General features: G+C 34.4%; 1 protein-coding gene across 1 annotated transcript; it reads right to left on the bottom strand.

Moving 5' to 3' along the window:
- Positions 1-3,845: 3,845 nt before the first annotated feature.
- On the bottom strand, positions 3,846-19,822 carry LOC129918667 (uncharacterized). The gene is made up of 3 exons (XM_055999296.1): positions 19,616-19,822; positions 10,531-11,416; positions 3,846-10,019 (listed from the first exon to the last, which is right to left on the bottom strand). Exons 2-3 carry the CDS (start codon positions 11,368-11,370, stop codon positions 9,285-9,287), a joined length of 1,575 nt encoding a protein of 524 aa, XP_055855271.1. The 5' UTR covers positions 11,371-11,416; positions 19,616-19,822; the 3' UTR covers positions 3,846-9,284.
- Positions 19,823-20,366: the final 544 nt, after the last annotated feature.

Raw genomic sequence — 20,366 nt, 5'->3', positions numbered from 1 at the left:
TGCCTACACTGGTTTATTGTCCCTATTTTTGGAATTTTCAAAAATCTTTAAAAGTTTTTAAAGTTGGAAAGAGAAATTCAGCTAAGTATAGTGAGTGACATTAAGTTTCAAAACGGGGCTATAATAGTTTTTGGCATGAATGGTGTGTGGTATCCCAAAATCTTCGTCTCAAAGAAAGCTAAAAGAGTACATTATTAGTTCAATTCAAAATGTTCCTAAAATCAAAAGATATCGCAGTTTGAAAAGTTGCGAGGCAATCAAATTGGGGCTATGTATTTTTTAATCACTTTCAAACCAGTGCTATTTTTCATACAAAAATGATTTTACTTTCAAAAAGGGGCTATATGTATATCATATATTTCTCACTAAAATATAGCTGAATACTTCAAAATCTTCAAAAACAATGAAACTGTAGTGAGATTTGATGGATCAGAAAACTGTCCAATGTACGATTGGAAAGAAGTTGCACATGAATACCTGAAACCAACCAAATTTTGGCATTTTAAATTCAAGCCAACAAAGCGATTTGTTATTAATTACCAAAGTTGGAACCTCTATCAGAGTAAGGGGAAAGAAAGAGCTTAGTTATAGGTCCGACGTTGGAGTGGCACGAACCGTTATAAAACCTGGAAAAAGCCTTGCTCTCATGGAGTTAGACAAACTACCAAAAGGTGTTCGAGGAAAAGATTGAAGAGGTCGACAAGCTCCTAAAACAGCACTGCGGAGAGGATTGGAAAAAAAAGAGGAGCTTAAATTTTACAAAAAATATTATAAAAAAGAGAAGCTGATCTTGCAATAAACCAAGGTCTTTCGGTTTTACAAAGAACTTATACAACGAATGATAAATGCGCAGGATGGTTCCATAATGCATTAGGCAATCTTAAACGTAAAAGAATTTTTTTTATATAACAAAGCTGTATTTAGGCCGTGTGTGAATTGCGTTAAATACACTAGCCCAAAAAATTAAGGGAACAAAAAAAAATCGTGATTTTTTTAGTGATTTTCGATAGGCTGTATCTCAGTAAAAAATGACCGCATCGTGATAAAATAAAAAGGATATGAAAGCTCTATTCTTCTTTTAGGATTAAATATTAAATTATTTTATTTCTAACGGTAAAATAGCAAAATTGTTGCAAATGTTCAAAAACCAAAATTTTCTAATTTTTTTATGTTTTTACTTCTCTCGTAAGGAAGTGGGAAAATTTTTTCTGATAAAATGATTATTATTTTTAGAAAGGCTTTTTATTTGGCTTTAGAATTTCTTTTGTTTCAAACTTACGATTTTTTTTACACTGCAATATCAGTCATCAAACCAAAAACCATACTTTTGACTTTGACTGTCAATATCTCAACAACGGATCACTAAACAGAAAATTTAAGGACACATTTAAAAACTTCATTCAATTCTCTACAAAGAAAATAAGTTTGTTTTGTAAAAAAAAATGTTTTCTTATTTTTGAGATTAATTTAGGAAAGCTATCAAAATAGGCATTTTTACGGTTTTTTAGAAAATGTACCGCTATTTAATTTCTATGGGTGAAAAGATTAAACTGAGGCTTAATTATTGAAGCTTAATATACCTGGAACTAATATGCAAAGTTTCAGGCTTATTCATCAAGCAGTTTTTCTGTTGTGAAGGTTTGAACATTTGAGATGAAGTAAAACACCATATTTCTGCAGTTCTAAATGACTTACTTCTTGTTACTTTTTTATGAGCAAAATCAATTTTTTTTGAGTTTATTTGAACATTTTATTGATAAATATCGTTTAAAGAGCTTTCACATCCTTTTTATTTTATCACGATGCGGTCATTTTTTACTGAGATACGGCTGTAAAAAGATTCGATAGGCTTATCGAAAATCACCATTCGGATAACATTCTAACATATGAAAATCTTTTTCGGTTTCATCAAAGCACCCTAAATGATCTTAAAGAAGCGGTTAAAGTTATGAATAAAAAAAACGATTGCTCGGGTTTAAACTGCATAATTCTTTCAGATTGTGAAGATGTGGTTCTACTATCTCTACTTAAAATAATTAATTTGTCACTATACCATGGAACATTCCCGGAAAGCTGGAAAAATGCTGTTATTGTTCCTGTCGAAAAAGTTAAAAATGCAAAAAAAAAGCAGAGGATTAGAGACCGATAAACATGTTACCCACATATGAGAAGGTTTAGGAACATATTTTTATGTGAAGAGCAATCAGGGTTTAGGCGTGGTCACTCTTGTGAAACCTCGATATGCTGGATTATCAATGAATGGAAAAAGGAATGACAAAAGGGTAACACGATACTGGCAGTTTTCTTGGACCTCAAACGGGCGTTTGAAACGATCGACATAGAATTACTTACAAAAAAACTGTTTAAATATGGTATAAAATGGAACTAATAAAACGCAGAATGTCAAGTTAAAAGATACTTCGTCCAGTTCAAAAAAAAGTATCCATTGGTGTGCCACAAGGAGCAGAACTTTTAGATTTTCTATTTCTGTTGTACATAAATGACTTTGGTAGAGTTTTAACTGTTTCTTAAGTTTGCTTCTTTGCTGATGTTACTCTTATATACATATGTGGCAAACATTTTAAGGATTGTGAGAGCACTATGCAAAATGAGATCAATGTTGCGAACAATTGGTTGTGCAAGAACAAATTAAAGATAAATGTTAAGAAAACTAAATGTATGTGTGTAAATAGTGGGGGAAAGTGTGAACACTATCAAATACTAGGAGTGTACTTTGACAATAAATTAAAATTTGATTTTCATTTAAATTACGTCTATAATAAAATTTCAAAAAAACTGGGCTTTTTAAAAAGAATCAGAAATAACATTTCTCAGAGTTGTGCTTAACGGTATACAATACCATAATATTTCCACATTTCAACTACTGTTCGTCAATAATATGTATGTCTAGTATTGCAAACAAAAATATGCTTCAAGTTTTACAAAATAAGGCAATGAGAACAATTTTAAAGTGTGATAGAATGACCCCAATCAGTCAAATGTTACAGTCCTTAAAATGGTTTAATGTTGAGTCACGTCTAAAATTCAATACTCTTATCATGATCTTTAAAATCAAAAATAGTATTTATCCTGTTTATTTACAGAAAAATGTGGAATATATAACCAACGAAACATTGAATATTGGCGACTTCCGGCTCCCGTTAAACAGAAGAGCGCAAACACAAAATAATCTTCTTTACAAAGGAGTTCAAATGTTTAATCTTCTTCCTAGAGATATAAAAGCTATAACAATGTTGAATGAATTTAAACTTAAAATTAACTATCTTCTTAGAAATAATTTAATTTAAAAAGACTGAATTGTAAATAGTATCAAGAGTTTTTTTAAAACTAATAAATGAAATACAATTACAACATTTAACAAAATTTTACAGCCCTTGGTTGGTCTTTCAGAAAATTTTATTTCGAAATTATATGTAAATTTTTGAGTGAAAACTGCACGGCTACTTTGTATTGTATACAAATATGGAATTAATATTTTTCGGCTACTAAAGATGTTCGGAAAAAGGTGTTTAGGTAATGATAAAGGTTACGATAACCCATAAAATGTATTTATTCTATATTACCGAGGTATAAATAGAATTTCATAAATATAATATTTAAACTAAAACTCTTCTACACAGGAAGGACATTTTCCCCAAGGTGAATTATTATCTACCTACCTCGGAGATTTTCTTTAAAGTGGTATTCAATCGTTAGCGCATATTTTTGCATATTTTGATATAAGGCCGTGTGTGAATTGCGTTAAATAGTTAACCCCGTGTAAAATTTTTGACACTATTGAGGTGAAAAAAAAAAATTTCAGTTGTTAAAAATGTAATGGGCTCTGGGACCTGGTTAAATTTAGGTTAAATTTTTTTGCAGATGGTTTTGATTTGTTTTTTTTTTTTTTATAAAAGAGGAGTATCATGGCAGAAAAGGGGCAGAGATAAATGTTAAACAATAAGCCATACAGGACAGCTGAAATTTTTTTATTCACCTCAAAAATTTTACACGGGGTTAACTATTTAACGCAATTCACACACGGAGTAAATGCATATTTTGGCTTATTGATACGGTGACCATCCGTCGCGGTTTGCCCGGGACTGTCCCGTATTTCTATAGCTTGTCCCGGGTTTTTATTTAAGAAACCCGAGACGTATAAGTGTCCCGTATTTTGTAATTTGTCCCGTGATTGTCCCGTATTTCTACATTTTCTGATTTTTGTATCCAAAATTTTAAATACTTTGTACGGAAAACAAGAAAACAGTGGTTGGTAAATAAAAGTTTTTTAATTTTTCGTATAAAAGCATTAGTTTTTTTTAACTTTTTCGTCAATTATTTAGTTTTAGCTGGTGTTTGTCAGGTTGAAAAGCTACATCAGAAAAAGTGAACAACATCGTCTGCTCAAAGAAAAAACTCACTAACTGCTATAGAAATCTTATGTAATTAGTGAGTTTTTCCTTTGGACCGACGATATGAAAGGGGAAAAAATCGGCTTAGTTTCAAGAGTTTTAAGGACATATTTAAATGTTGAATTGGATTTTTTTTTTTTTTTTTTTTTTTTTTTTTTATAATTAACGCGCACTAAAGGGAGTTAAATACCCTTAATATGTTAAACACAGTGCGAGCTTCAGGAAAATAGGGAGGGATTTAAAAGGAGCAACCGATGCACATTAGTTTTAAAGCTCTGGACATTAAAATGGCAGGGAAAAACAGAGGCGGGTAATATATTCCACATTCGTGTGGTGCGGCTAAAGAAAGAATCTCTGTATTTGACGGTACGTCCGAAGTTGGGCTCAAGGGTAAACTGATGAGCATTCCTAGAAGCGCGAGTATTACGGTTAAATTTTTTCAGGGGAGGAATGCAACTAGCTATTTCATCTGAACATTGTTTATAAAAATAGCGATAAAACAAGGAGAGACATGACACATTACGTCGGTGGTCTAGGGACGCAATTGTCTCAGTTATCGATCTATCATCTATCATTTTGAAAGCACGTTTTTGTATTCTGTCCAAGAAACTCAAATACGTTATCGGAGCACCTGCCCAGATGTGACAATTGTATTCAAGTTTTGGTCGAATGTAAGCTTTATAGATTACAGCTAGATCAGAAGATGAGAAGAATTTCTTGCATCTTCGGAGAAAACCTAAACATTTCGCAGCGTTTTTGGCGACATCGAATATGTGTTCGTTCCACAGAAGGTGGTTTGTTACACTCATACCGAGAATGGAAAGTTTCTCAGTTTCCTCGATGCAAGTGCCACTCATTGATAGTGGCATGGGTGGAAGGTTCCGTTTTAATGATAGTAAGCAACATTGTGTTTTTGATGCATTAAATTCTACACGATTTCTTATTCCCCATTGAACAATGCTGTCAAGGTCAGAATTTAATGAGCTTATCATATTTTGTCGTTGAAAGTCATTTAAGTAAAATTAAATTAAAATGTTAAAAACAGCTTCACTATTTTGATTAAACAAATATTCTTTAAGAAGTTATTAACAGTACCTATTATAAACCCGTTTTCTTGATTTCTGACTTCCTCGTAAACGACTAAAATGAATTTAAAGGCTTGGCCACACTGGAGGGTATGCGGTAGCGGTACGGGTAGCGGTGAGGGTACTTGTATGAAAAAAATTCCAAACTGACACATCAACGTTCAGGTTTGGAATTTTTTTAGTACAAATATCGTTACCGCTATACCGCGTACCCTCCGGTGTGGCCAAGCCTTAACGAAAATGTTTACATAAAATAGTTTAAGAAATCTTGATATCAAAATTAGGAAAAATTATGATTTTATAATTTGTTTTTTTTTTTTTTGAAAAACCAATGTTTTCAAAACAATCCAACGAATTTTTTACCTGTCCCGGGTTTTGCCCGTAGAAATATGGTCACCGTACTCATCGAGCATATTTTCACAATAAATGCTTTTTTTTTTATATATACAAAAAAATTTTGAGACCAAATCGCCAAAGTGTCGGTTTTCATTTTAAAAACTTCTAGGGGACTATTCTGGTTCTGTGAATAAGTGAAACGAACAAATAGTTTTCACATTGTTTTCACTTTTACTATTCATGTGGTGATTCTCTTTTCGTGAATAAAAGCAGCCAATGAATTTGCTATCGACGTCAAAACATTTTGCAATTTCTATCGCAATACGCTCAAATTCGGTACAGTTTTATATATTTTTTTAGAGAACGAGAATCGGTTTTAAGAGTGAAAAAGTGAATATATTTTCGATTCACTTATTCACACAACCAGAATAGGTCCCACGAAAAGTTATTTTAAGCGCAAATTTTAGGCGTATTTTTTTTATTTTTTAGTGCATTAAAATCCGGGCCTTGTGGCCTAATTATGGAATACGAAGTCGATCGTTTAAGGAGGCGAATGTGAAGTATTTGTTTTATTTAGAAAGAAATTTTTGTTGCTGTTTTTCATAAACTGTTTGTTTGTTCCGAGCTAAAGCCTGGTACGCTGTTCGCGCTAAATTTTAGCTCCCATACAAATTATCGAAAAATTTTAGCTGGGCTAAAATGAGTCCCAACAAATTATCGATAACTTTAATGGAAATTTTATCTTGGCTAAAATTTAGCGCGAGCAGCGTACCAGGCTTAAAGAAAAAAAGTATACGTGTTTAGACAGACTGGAATATTGGAAATATTCGCTTCGAATTCCATAATTGAGCGATTCGCGGCGAATCGAAAGGGGGACATCGAATCTTAAACGATCGACTTCGTATTCCATAATCAGGCCACTGTTAACTTTTTATAAATAACTAATAACTTCTTTTGTAATATTTCCTTGTTATCACCTCCAACTATTAATAACACCTAGATATTTAAGAAAAATATAGCATTATACCTACCTACCTACCTAATTTGTACTTACCTACCTGCCCGAAAATAATATCACTGAAAAACATTCCTACCTACCATAAACTTCTAGGTATAATAACACTGTGTTACAAAATAAAAATCATGTTAATTACTTTAGAAGTGACCTAGCACTCTAGCAGAGGTTGTAGGTATTACTGAGTACATCATATCTGGGCACTTGAAATTTTTCATAGACCCTCAAAATTTTAAGTCAATTTCAGATTTGTGTATAGTTTTAAACTTGTTCTTTTTGAAAATATTATTTTGCTCAAGCAAAAAATTGGGTGTAGATTTTATGGACTGAATCTCAAAGTACAACATTTTTTAACCGTTTTTTTTTTTTTTTAATTCGGAGACCGTTTTAAGCTACATTTTGTTTTTTTTTTGTTTTAAAAATTTTTTTTATGAACAGTTTTACTGTTCTATTCATGCTGAACCATAAAAGTTTTTATCCATAAAAATTAGTTAGGAATTGTGGAAGTTATGATTTTTTTACTCGAGAAAGAAATTTCAATTTATTGCAAAAAACCCAAATTTTCATGATTTTTTGCAATTTCCTCAAAATTTTGAGGGTTTTTGGGCAAAACTGACAACACGCCAAAATACATAAAGATAGACGGGTCCGGTTAAAAGTATTGGCACTTTTTTTTTGTGAGCTTGTTTTATCATGGTCAAGAAAAAATGAACAACATTTAAAATTTATATCTGAGCAACCAAAAACGATATCAAAATTTTTCAAACGTAGTTTCAAAAAATAACATATTTTCTTAAAATTTAAGACCATAACAAATCAAAGAAATTAGTTTTTCATTTCCTCGATTGTCCCAATAAATTGAAATAAAAAAATCATAACTTCCACAATTCCTAACTAATTTTTATGAGTAAAAATTGTTTTGATAAAAAAAAATTTAAAAACACAAAATGTAGCTTAAAACGGTCTCCGAATTAAAAAAAAAAAAAACGGTTAAAAAATGTTGTACTTTGAGATTCAGTCCATAAAATCTACACCCAATTTGGTGCTTGAGCAAAATAAAAAAATATTTTCAAAAAGAACAAGTATTCCTCTATTTAAAACTGTAAAAAAATCTGAAATTGACCGAAAAATGACTGAGTAAAAAATTGTTGAAATGTGAAAAAATTGAAATACGGTTTTTTGACGATAACTTGAAATTTTTGATGTACTCAGTAATACCTACAAGCTACAACCTCTGCTAGAGTGCTAGGTCACTTCCAAAGTAATTAACAAGATTTTTAATTTCTAACACAGTGTAATTATAAAAATACAAATACCCACGTATGCAAGTATTTACTCAGCTGAAAAACATAAGGTCAGCAACATGTCCATTAACCCTGCAACTGCAAACCCATAATCATGATATACACAAATATCAGCATCATAGATGCATTTAAAAAACAAAAGCAACCAAGAGCAATAGATATTAAATGCCCATTATAAATTTTCGAAAAGTAAAATGTCATAAGCAATAAACATAATATAAGTATAGATAGATACCTACCTACCACTCACCGAAAATAATTCGTTCGTACACTCGAGCTGGCAACCAGCAGTCAGACATCAAGTACAAACAGCACCAAGCAGCCAGCACAAATTTGTTGTCTGCCTGCACCCACTTTATATAGGGGAAAAAGATACATCAGCGAATACAGCACATAGTTCACACATACATGCAACAAAAATTCGTTCGTGTAAACTGAGGCAATTTACCGCCTTCTTTGCTTCTCTCCTCTTCATCGTTGTTGTAAACTTCGACGAGCACGCTACAGCTACACACAAACAGTTCGAGTTGTGCTCTGGTACAGCAAACAGCAAGCAGCACAGAAAACGGCTTGAAAATGAGGAAAGAAAAATCATCGAACGAACAGAGTGGCATGTGGACAAAGCCATCAATCGAAATCATTCTTAACGAGCTGCGGAAAAAAAAAACTCTTTATGATCAACGGCATCCAGACTATTTAAATCGTTCCAAAAGACAGCTATGCCTTGAGAGCATTTGCAAAGTGCTACTAGATAAATTGGGCCTTAAAGTTAGTGTTGAGAATCTGAAAACCAAAATTCAAATTCTTCGCGCTCAGTTTAACAAGGACCTGCGATGCATGGTGCGGAGCAAAAAATACAAACCAAAGTTCTGGTGTTTCAAAAAAATGGAATGGTTGAAACCATATTGTAATAATCGGTATAACAGTTCGCCGTATTGTACGCCTTCAAATTCAAACTCAAAAACCGTAGATGTAAGTAATTTTTTAAAGTTTTCTTTTATTATTTAACGTTAAAAGTTTATTTTTTTTAATTATAGAACGCGATTGAAGATGCTCCATCGAATACAAACGGTGACACCGAACACAAAACGGAAAGTTTACAAAGACCAGAAGAAAACCCAAGGCTTCGTGCTCAGAGTGACATGACATCTACGACGACGTTAGACGAAGATGCTCCAATGTCGTCATCCAACATCCTGACATCAAAGGTAGGTACATTTCCCTCATTTGCAAAGTAATCTGCAAACTCCTCTCTCATGGCCTCGGCGTTTTCATTGTAATGCGTAACTCCACCTAAAGCTATAACTTCAGGTCCAGCTTCTGTGTACTCCTCGTCAGGTTGTGCTGCATACAAATCCGAATTATGCTCGATTAGAAAGTTGTGCAAGATGCAACAGGCCTTGATAACGTCTTCTAAGTTGGGCTGAGATATGCTCAATTGCGACGAAAGAATCTTAAAGCGTTTCACGAGTAATCGAAACGCGTGATCAGCAACTTGAGCGGCAGCTTTCAAGCGGTTGTTAAAATCCCGCCGAGCAATTGTATCGGTGTAAACAAAAGGGGTCAGAATATGGTCATCTAAGTCAAAGCCGTTTTCCGAAATGAAGACATACGGTAGCACTCTGTTGTTACCGATACTTTGTGGTGGAGGGGCTGTATCTTGGGCCAAATAGACACTTTCTTCTTCCTTTTCTATAGCAACATGTAAAAATTTGCTGTTTGCATCGACCAAGGCAAGCAAGTTCGCTGTCCGCGGCGACTTGAATTTGAAGTGCCGTCGTGTCAAGACTCCTAGACATAGGGGAAAATGCCATTGGTTGTCGAATTCTTCCGCTTTATTTGCCCATTCAGCTTCACATGATGGCAACTGAAATAAATACAAAAGCTTATAGTATTCTTTGTTTTCTTGTTTAATTATAGCTTGTGGAAGCGGTTTTGGAGGAACCAAACAATGAACACAATATCGAAGATATTAACGAACAATTCTACGAGACGATTGCACTAACACAGCAGATTGTTCAAAACAGAGTAGCAGCAAAGGAGCTGAGAGCAGACAACCGAATAAAAAGCCAAAGTAGCTGGGAAGGAGATCTTGTGAAAAGTCAACTGGATCTCATTTCTGATGAAACGATTCGCACCGACACTATGTGGGAGATACAATGTGTCCTCAGACGAGGTATTGAGCAGGACAGAGTCCTGCCGAAAAGACGTCGTGCAAATAACCGAAAGTTATCGCTGGCCAATTCGGAGGTATCAGCCAACGGAAGTTATATAAGTTTAGACTCCAATGATAGTATAGACGGCATGCAAAATTGCGTCTAGTTTAATGTGTTTTGTTTCCTGTTAATGTAAACTTAAATAAAAAGATATAGTTATACCTTTAAATATTTCTCCTGTAAATTTGTCCAAAGTGCTTTTGATAACTGTGGCAGGTTGACGCAGAGAAAAGATCTTGATACTTTGATATTCCTTTCCATGGTAATATAAGTTTCTCCGGCGGCCAGGTACCTCAAAATTATTGCCAAACGTTGTTCAGATGCAACAGTCATTCGCATGCAGGTTGTTTGATGATCGATATCTTTTTTGATAAGTGATAAGAGTAAGTTGAAGGTGTTTATGTCCAATTTGAGAAAGTCCAAGAATAGACTCATGTAGTCAGTAATTTTGGGTTCGGCACAGAATAGGTCAAGTGAATCGGTGGGTTTCAGACCGAGGAGTACTCGTCTTCGTTCGTCTTCGAACTGGGACCATTGTTTTCGACGTTTTTTGTCAGAGTCTTGTATTCCGTCTTTGACATCGCCGTTCGTTTCCGTGTCATTAAACTGCTCCCCATTCATTGGCGTCGAATGAAGTTCGATCTTAAAGTCTTCGTCATCTGCATCACCGCTATCTTCAATCTTTTCTTCAATAGGAGCAGGCGGTGAATTCATAACAATCTGACGGCGCATTTCCGGACGAATGTTTGGAAGTCGTCGTACAGTCATTGATCTATCCGGCGATGGACTTTTAGAATAGCTATTGAAGTCATCATCGAGCTCATCTTGAACGGCAATGCGGCGTATTTTTGTTCCATACTTTGGTTGTTTAAGCAAATGCAGAGCAACTGCAGATGTGACCAAACTTAGAGCTAATATTTCATCTTCACTATCCGAACCCTCTTGCAAAAGAGCGAGAGCAGACTTGGCCAACTCTAGTGGTGCTAAGTTTTTATGCGACATTTATTTATCGTTCAAATAAATTATCTCCCGTGTGAACATTGGTTTTCTACGAAAAGAAATGGATACTAATGAAAATCTTACAACCAGCTACACGTTAAAGCTAGTTGATTCACAGGTTTACACTAGCGTTCGATTGAGTATACACAGCACGGCACATGGCAAGCGAGTTCTTCTTGCCATGATTTCTGTGCAGCCGCTATGTAGTACCGTGTCTAGTGTGGCTTGGAAATAAGTTCCTTTGTGTGCATGCTATATACATAGATGCTTCGTATATGGATACATAGAAACCTCATACACAAAAGCAAAAACTTCGTCGCAGTCACTCGTCGTTCATGTTTTTTTTTTATTTACCGTGTTGTGCCGATGCGATACTATTTGTTGTATATATAGATATATGTATAAGTTCACAATTCTATGTTAACAAAATAATACACACACAAAAGTGTATGTACATACATAAAGTAAAATGCGAATTTGCGAGCTAAAGAAAAGAAAATATAGATGAAAACAAAAAACCAAAAGGCTTTGTTGTGTTGGATTGCATGAAATAGTCAACCAGAGGAAGCAAACAACAATCGAGAATTATACGATTACAGCTGTTGTTTTAGATATATGCGTTAAACTATAAAACGGCGAGCCACGGGACGCAACAAAAACAAAATAATGCTTCAATGGGTTCTTGTTTTATTCTTATCTACCCATGAAGCTATGTTGCCAAGTTTTGCGTTTTTTTTTGTGGTAGGAAGGTTTAGATAAGCGAAAGGTTTTATTTTTACAGGCTGCCATTCAAAATTGTATTCAAGATCATAATTGGTGTTAGTACCTACCATTGAATAATTACAACATTTCATTATTCAATGGTTTGGTTAGTAGGTACATACCTACCTACTTGCCGTTTTAGTTCTTCTTCACCCTTAACAGGTATTACGTATTAACATACATAAGTAGGTGCTTAAAGATAAGTACATTATTAATGTCGGCACAACAGTTCCTAAAGTAAAAAAAATCAAAAGGGAAGCACGTCCAAATATAACTTTTTGTGGGAAATTAAAAAAAAAAACTGCAAAATTAGTTTGAAAAAAAACTGCAAAATAATACAATGACATGCTATTCAAAAACTTGTAGGTAGGTAGGTACATATCGTGGGCGTAAAGCAAAATTGTTCTAAATCCATTTTTTACCGAAAATGAGTTAATGATGCAGTTTTACTAATTTGAGGGTGCTCTTTTCGTTTTTGTCAAAAAAAATTTCATTCCGCAGATACCTAATATAGGTAACACCGGCACACAAAATAAAAAAAGTGTCATGTACCCGGAACCAGACCTATCTCTCTATATGTTTTTGGTCACGCTGAATCCGAATTTCAAGTCCGTTTGGCCCGGTCACCCTCCAGTTTTGAGCTGTGACTGCATTTTGTTTGGATTTTTATGACTTTTTTTTTAGTTTTTTGCATTTTTCTCAAAACTGAAGGGTGTTCGGGCAAAACGGACTTGAAATTCGAATTCAGCGGATCCAAAAACATATAGAAAGATATGTCTGGTTCCTGGTACATGAAACTTTTTTTTTTGTGTGCCGGGGATGAAAGCGACATTTCGCGACAGTGCCAGCACACAAAAAAAAAAGTTGTATGTACCAGGAGCAAGACCCATCTTTCTATATGTTTTTGGACCCACTGAATCCGAATTTCAAGTCCGTTTTGCCCGGTCACCCTCCAGTTTTGAGAAAAATGTAAAAAAGACCCCAAAAAACGGCAAAAAAACTTCCTTTTTTGAGTTTTTTGCATTTTACTCAAAACTGGAGGGTGACAGGGTCAAACGGACTTGAAATTCGGATTCAGCGTGCCCGAAAACATATATAAAGATAGGTCTGGTTCCTGGTACATGACACTTTTTTTATTTTGTGTGCCGGTGTAATTTAATGGGACATAGAACAATAAAAACAGGGAAGTAGCCTTTTGAAAATGAGCCCGAGTATTCCTGATTGTTCTAAGTGCCATCATATTTTATTCTAAGTCCACTTTTTATTTAAGGAAAAAACGTCCTTTATAGGAATTGTTCTATGTCCAATTTTGGGTTTTTAGTTTTAAAAAATATTTAAAAATAGTATAGGTACACCAACTAATGGAGCTTTCCATTGTAACGTATATGAAATTTTGGCATGTTTTTTGGTGTTTGAAATAGATTTTAAGTGCCGTAACAGTTTTTAGATCGATTTGAACACTTAGAAATAATTTTATATTATCCCTTCTATGTAATGAAACGTCCTACGTCCACAAGTCGCAATTTAACAAATAAAGTTACCATTAATTAGATACAAATGTTGCGTAACGTATGCGACATTAGGTGCACCACGTTTAAGCGTTTATTTTTACTTAAAACTTGATGAAAACTTTGGCAAGGTGAATATCGATTTAGGAGTTAAGTTCGCAAACACTTTTTTTCTGCCTCTAAAGAAGTTTTTCATTGCAATAAATCCCATCTATTACTCTTTTTCCTAATTATAAAAAGTTACCATTTTTCATGGAATGCCCCTAATGAGGTAAACTTGTATATTTAATTCAAGAGAAAAGAACAAAATTTATAAAAACATAGGTATTGTGAATGGCAAACGAGCAGAAAATTGTCGCTTTAGGCTACGGCCACGTCCTGAGCGGCTGAGCGTCAATCCTAAGCGACGAGGTGGCCACGTCCTGATCGGCGATCCTTAGCGGCAATTTCAAAACCCTACAAGTGCAAAATATTCGATGAGTATTCAGCTCGCACGTGGGAGTCCCAGGTTCGATTCCTAGAAGTGCCTATTTTTTTTTTATTTTATAATTCTAAATTAAATAAAGTTCGTATGCCATATTGTAGTAAATATAGATCAACACCTAAAACCCAAATTTCAAAAGAATTCAATGACCTGTTTTGGAAAATTTGATTTTTCAAAAAAAAAAAAAAATTCAACATTTTTTCAAAAATCCAAAAATGCATTTCTTTGAAATTTTATTTTTGATTTATACTAAGACTATATAAATGCTTTTGTATAAAAAATTTTAATAAAATTTAATAAGTCGTTTGAGAGAAATTCAGAGTTTAAAAAACGGTTCTATGACAGGTACCGTTAATAATGACTTTCGAAAAAATCTTTTTCTGTTAAAAGATAGGCCTTGTAAAAAAACCCACACTTAATTTTTTTTTGTTTTAATCGTTAAAAGAGTATTTGAGAAAATTATACTTTTCTAGAATAGGTGCATCACAGGTATGGTTAGATAAGGTTCTAAAAAAATTAATTCCATAGAATCATCTGCACAATCTCCAAAAACTGCTACATACCAAGTTTGAAGAGAATTGATCCATCCGTTTAGGCTATAGCTTCTTAAACAGACAACGATGCGAGTATTGCGAGTCACAGGTTCGATTCCTGCCGGGGCCTTTTTATTATTTTTTTTTATTTTAACGAAAAAAATTTATATATTTTAAATATTTTTCTTCAAAAGAAACCATAATTTTCACCATTTTTTTCTTTTATAATTAACGCGCACTAAAGGGAGTTAAATACCCTTAATATGTTAAACACAGTGCGAGCTTCAGGAAAATAGGGAGGGATTTAAAAGGAGAAACCGATGCACATTAGTTTTAAAGCTCTGGACATTAAAATGGCAGGGAAAAACAGAGGCGGGTAATATATTCCGCATTCGTGTGGTGCGGATAAAGAAAGAACCTCTGTATTTGACGGTACGTCCGAAGTTGGGCTCAAGGGTAAACTGATGAGCATTCCTAGAAGCGCGAGTATTACGGTTAAATTTTTTCAGAGGAGGAATGCAACTAGCTATTTCATCTGAACATTGTTTATAAAAATAGCGATAAAACAAGGAGAGACATGACACATTACGTCGGTGGTCTAGGGACGCAATTGTCTCAGTTACCGATCTATCATCTATCATTTTGAAAGCACGTTTTTGTATTCTGTCCAAGAAACTCAAATACGTTATCGGAGCACCTGCCCAGATGTGACAATTGTATTCAAGTTTTGGTCGAATGTAAGCTTTATAGATTACAGCTAGATCAGAAGATGAGAAGAATTTCTTGCATCTTCGGAGAAAACCTAAACATTTCGCAGCTTTTTTGGCGACATCGAATATGTGTTCGTTCCACAGAAGGTGGTTTGTTACACTCATACCGAGAATGGAAAGTTTGTCAGTTTTCTCGATGCAAGTGCCACTCATTGATAGTGGCATGGGTGGAAGATTCCGTTTTAATGATAGTAAGCAGCATTGTGTTTTTGATGCATTAAATTCTACACGATTTCTTATTCCCCATTGAACGATGCTGTCAAGATCAGAATTTAATGAGCTTATCATATTTTGTCGTTGAAGTTCCACATCCGAAAGACTTGGGTGTGAATCCTCAAACGAATATGAAAAACTGAGGGTACTAACATCAGCGAAACAATTTAATGGATTAGAAGTTTCAGAGAGCAGATCATTTATGAAAATGAGGAAGAGAGTCGGAGACAAAACGGAGCCCTGGGGCACACCAGCGTTTATTTTGTGGGTTTCAGACTTGAAACCATCCAATACGACTTGTATTTGAACGGCCCGAAAGGTTATTTCTAATCCAATGAAGAAGAGAATCATCGATACCAAATGCATGCATTTTCGATAAGAGAGCTTGATGCCAAACTCTATCAAATGCCTTTGAAATATCAAGCGCAATAATCTTGCTTTCTCCAAAACGATGCAAAGATTTGTTCCACTGTTCGGTGAGATATACCATCAGATCACCAGTGGACCTATTGCTACGAAAGCCATTAAGAAGCTTCCGTTCTTCGAGATATTTCTTAAGCTGGAAATTAATTAGCGTTTCCATGACCTTGGAAAGAAGGGACGTGAGTGCAATCGGTCGATAGTTGGAGGGTGAGGAGGATTCGCCTTTTTTAGGGACAGGCTGGACAAATGCGGTTTTCCATCCACTCGGAACGAGCCCAGTAGAGTAGGACAGATGAAAAAGCTTACGCAGTGGTTTTGCCAGCGTGGAAGAACACCTCTAAAATGTTCGTGGTAATTTAGTATATAATGTAGTTCGTCGCTCAGGATTTCAAAAAAAAAAAATAGAACAGAGCTGAGCGACATCGCTCAGAGCTCAGACGCTCAGGATTGCCGCTCAGCCGCTCAGGGTGTATGTGGCCACCCCCATACATTTTCATACGTTTTAATTTAGTTTTGACGCTCAGACGCGCTCAGCCGCTCGAATAAAATTTTTCGATAATTTGTATGGGAGCTAAAATTTAATTTAGCGCGAGCTACCAGGCTTTAGCCTGGTACGCAGATCGATCTTAATTTTAGCTCGATAATAATTTATATAGCCTGGTACGCTGTTCGCGCTAAATTTTAGCTCCCATACAGATTATCGAAAAATTTTAGCCGAGCTAAAATGAGTCCCATACAAATTATCGATAACTTGTATGGGAATTTTATCTTAGCTAAAATTTAGTGCGAGCAGCGTACCAGGCTTAAACAGAAACATGAACAAAAACAAAACATACGAGTTTAAGTATATGTAGCTTTCCTTTACTCCACTGAGTTTTTTTTAAACTTTTTAAAATTTTGTTTTCCTTAGCGACAAAAAAAAATTTATTTTCAACATCACTCTAGAAATAAGATTAAATCTCGAGTATACTCCTTAGTGGAGTGAAGGAACACGACAACGAAAAAAGACACAACACAATTTTAATTAAGGTCAGAGACAGAGAATGTGTCGCTTTCCTCCTCTCCAATGAGAGTAGGTTCGCTAAATTTTAGCTCCCATACAGATTATTGAAAAATTTTAGCCGAGCTAAAATGAGTCCCATACAAATTATCGATAACTTGTATGGGAATTTTATCTTAGCTAAAATTTAGTGCGAGCAGCGTACCAGGCTTAAACAGAAACATGAACAAAAACAAAACATACGAGTTTAAGTATATGTAGCTTTTCTTTACTCCACTGAGTTTTTTTTTAACTTTTTAAGATTTTGTTTTCCTTAGCGACAAAAAAAAAATTTATTTTCAACATCACTCTAGAAATAAGATTAAATCTCGAGTATCCTTAGTGGAGTGAAGGAACACGACAACGACAAAAGACACAACACAATTTTAATTAAGGTCAGAGACAGAGAATGTGTCGCTTTCCTCCTCTCCAATGAGAGTAGGTTCCTTTTTAGAACTTATTTTTGCACACTTGACATTTGTTTTAGTATTTGTTAGGCAAGGTTTTTTTCATATAAAAAATCTACTCTCATTTTCGTTCCATCACTCCAGAAAAAAGGGTAAATCGGAAGTGATGAAAATCTGGTGGTGATTCTCATAAGAATAAAAAAGTGTGATTGATAATGACATTTAGAACTAATAAACTTGTGGAATGCAAATCTATCGATAGTTTTTTTAAGCTATCGATGTACGCGATAGTTTTTTACTATCGATAGCCTATCGATGTTTAAGCAACCCTATAATCAAGTTTTAGGTTGAATAATCGCGGCGATTTTTTAAAGTTTGGACCTCCTAAGTAAAATTCTCTCCAAAATTTAGCCGAGCAAAAATGTTTAAGAATTAATTAAGAACACGAGACGAGTGACTCCCTCTTTGGTCTGAGGGATGCACTTTTTTTGCTAGATACCTATGGCAAATTAGATTTTCTGAAAAAATATTGGGTGTTTTGCATTATCAAGATTTTGAACGTGGAGGTTAGTAGCTCTATACCTACATATGTACATGTTTTGAAATTTTGCACCAAAAAGAGGCCGATCAGGTTCCAAAAAGTTGTAAATTTTTGTTTCCAATTACCTAGGTATATCGCAGTGCTATGAAAAGGCTTTTACGTAAGTTAATTTTACATTGATTACCTACATCTTGGTATAGTCCAGTCACAAAGTAGATATTAATTCTAATCAAGCATATATGTACCTAACCTACCTATGTAAGTTCGATGGAAAAAATTGGATTAGGTAATATATACGTACATTATGTAGGTACCTTACTATCAATAAATAATAAAAGGTCAAGAATCTTTAAACATCACCGAGATAGGTAGGTATACCTACATACATACATGTTGGTAGATAAAAAATCCAAAAAAAAAATACAACTAATCAAGAAGTCGGTTTAAAATCGCCTGGACCAGAAAACGGCAGCGACTATGATGTGACGAGCGTTCGATTCTTTTGTTCAGCGCTCAAAAATGTAAGTAGGTACATATACCTACTTAAACCTACCTAACTACCTATAACACGAGACGAGTGACGACTGACGAGTATACCGAAATCCAACGACGCACTCGACTTGCAAAATATTTACACCAACACTTAAACATTATTATATCATTTCTGGATTCAACTTAACTGTATATATGTAAGCTTTGATTAGGAGGTACACTTAACTTATACCAAAAAAAAGAAGATAAATATGTCATCATCATGGGCATGGCGCACGTTCTGCAATTCTACATACCTACATACATATACATATATAAACATATATTTAACTGCGTTCTTAGTTTTTCATTACATTTAGGAAGGTATAGATCAGGGTTCGGACTTCAGTTTCAAAATTTCGAAGCAAATTTGAAAAAAAAGTGAAGTAGATCCAAAATTTCGGAAGTAGATTTTAAAATTAAACTTTCATAACATTTATTTACAAAAATTATTTTTTAACAAAATTATTTTTCTTTACTTTTTTTATTATGATCGTTTCCAAAAAATCCTTTCATATCTAGTGGTTGTAACGGTGCTTTGGGGCAAAACGGGTAATTCAGCATAATCTAACAAATTTTTGATCAGGAATTCTTCAAAATCATTCAAAATTACTTTGATAAACCTATTTATGTGTTGAATTCGAAGAATAGTTGACCTCCATTCATCTTTTGAGATTTCAGTTGAGCTTTATTTCTCAATGCCTCGACCAGATTTAAAATTGAAGTTAAATCCCTTTGTCTAAATTTATTATTTGAAAAATATTTTTCAATCAAGAAATAGAAGTAGATCCTGAAAAAGAGAAGTAGGGAAGTAGATTTTATTTTTTTCCCAAAATCGAAGTAAATCTACTTCGATCGAAGTAAAGTCCGAACCCTGGTATAGATATATGGATGCATCTATTGTTGGTTTTACAGATTTTTCAATTCCATTTGCCAGTATCTAACACTTACTTAATTTACCCACAAGCAAACAGCAACAAAAGATACCTACATGTACGCATACAGAAATAAGAAAGGAAGAATTTACTTTTTCATACCTGTATCTATGTGTAACTGTAGATACAGAAATCCAATTTGTCTAACCAAAAATATCCCAACGACGCAAAACGATAAAACTCCCCTCGTTTTTTTGACACACACCGACACCAGCAACAAAAGAGGAAGCGAGAAGGAACTGTGATGAAACTATTTCGTACCACTGAATACCACGACGGCGGCGGATACAGTTTGGGGCTTGTCGAATGTCGACACTGGCCATATTTATTCAACCGTATGTGTATGTATGTATGTATGCACATTCATATGCAATGAATAAAATATTTTCTCATAAAATTAAGCTTTTGTCGGTCGGCGTTCGCGTTTTTTCGGTGTCGGTATAGTTTTTTTTTAAGAGATGTTGCCATCTTGCCATTGCCATGTACATAGTGTTATGACTTATGAGGACCCGATGTATCTATCCATCTATGTTATACATATCTTACTTATCAAGCAATGTTGCCAAGTTTCATTCTATTTACCTTTCACAACAGAAACAGTTCCTACAATTCGCTTTTTCTGGTGATAGGTACATTCGAATGATATGTATGTATTTTTGAAATCACTATTCACTAATAGTGGCCGGTGTTTATATCATTCATTGTAAGTACATCTACAACCTTTACCCCTTTTTTCCTTTAATCAAACTTTTTTTGTTCCTTCGCGGTTTTTTATGTTCCTGGTGATCGTTATGTTGGTTTGAGGTTGACTTTTTTGTCGTCATAAAAGTAAAACTTGCTTTTGGCACGTATC

The sequence above is a fragment of the Episyrphus balteatus genome, chromosome 4 (genome assembly GCF_945859705.1).
Source record: "Episyrphus balteatus chromosome 4, idEpiBalt1.1, whole genome shotgun sequence".
NCBI classification, from domain to species: domain Eukaryota; kingdom Metazoa; phylum Arthropoda; class Insecta; order Diptera; family Syrphidae; genus Episyrphus; species Episyrphus balteatus.
Note: the sequence above shows the minus strand (reverse complement) of the source record. Positions and strands in the feature narration are given on the sequence as shown.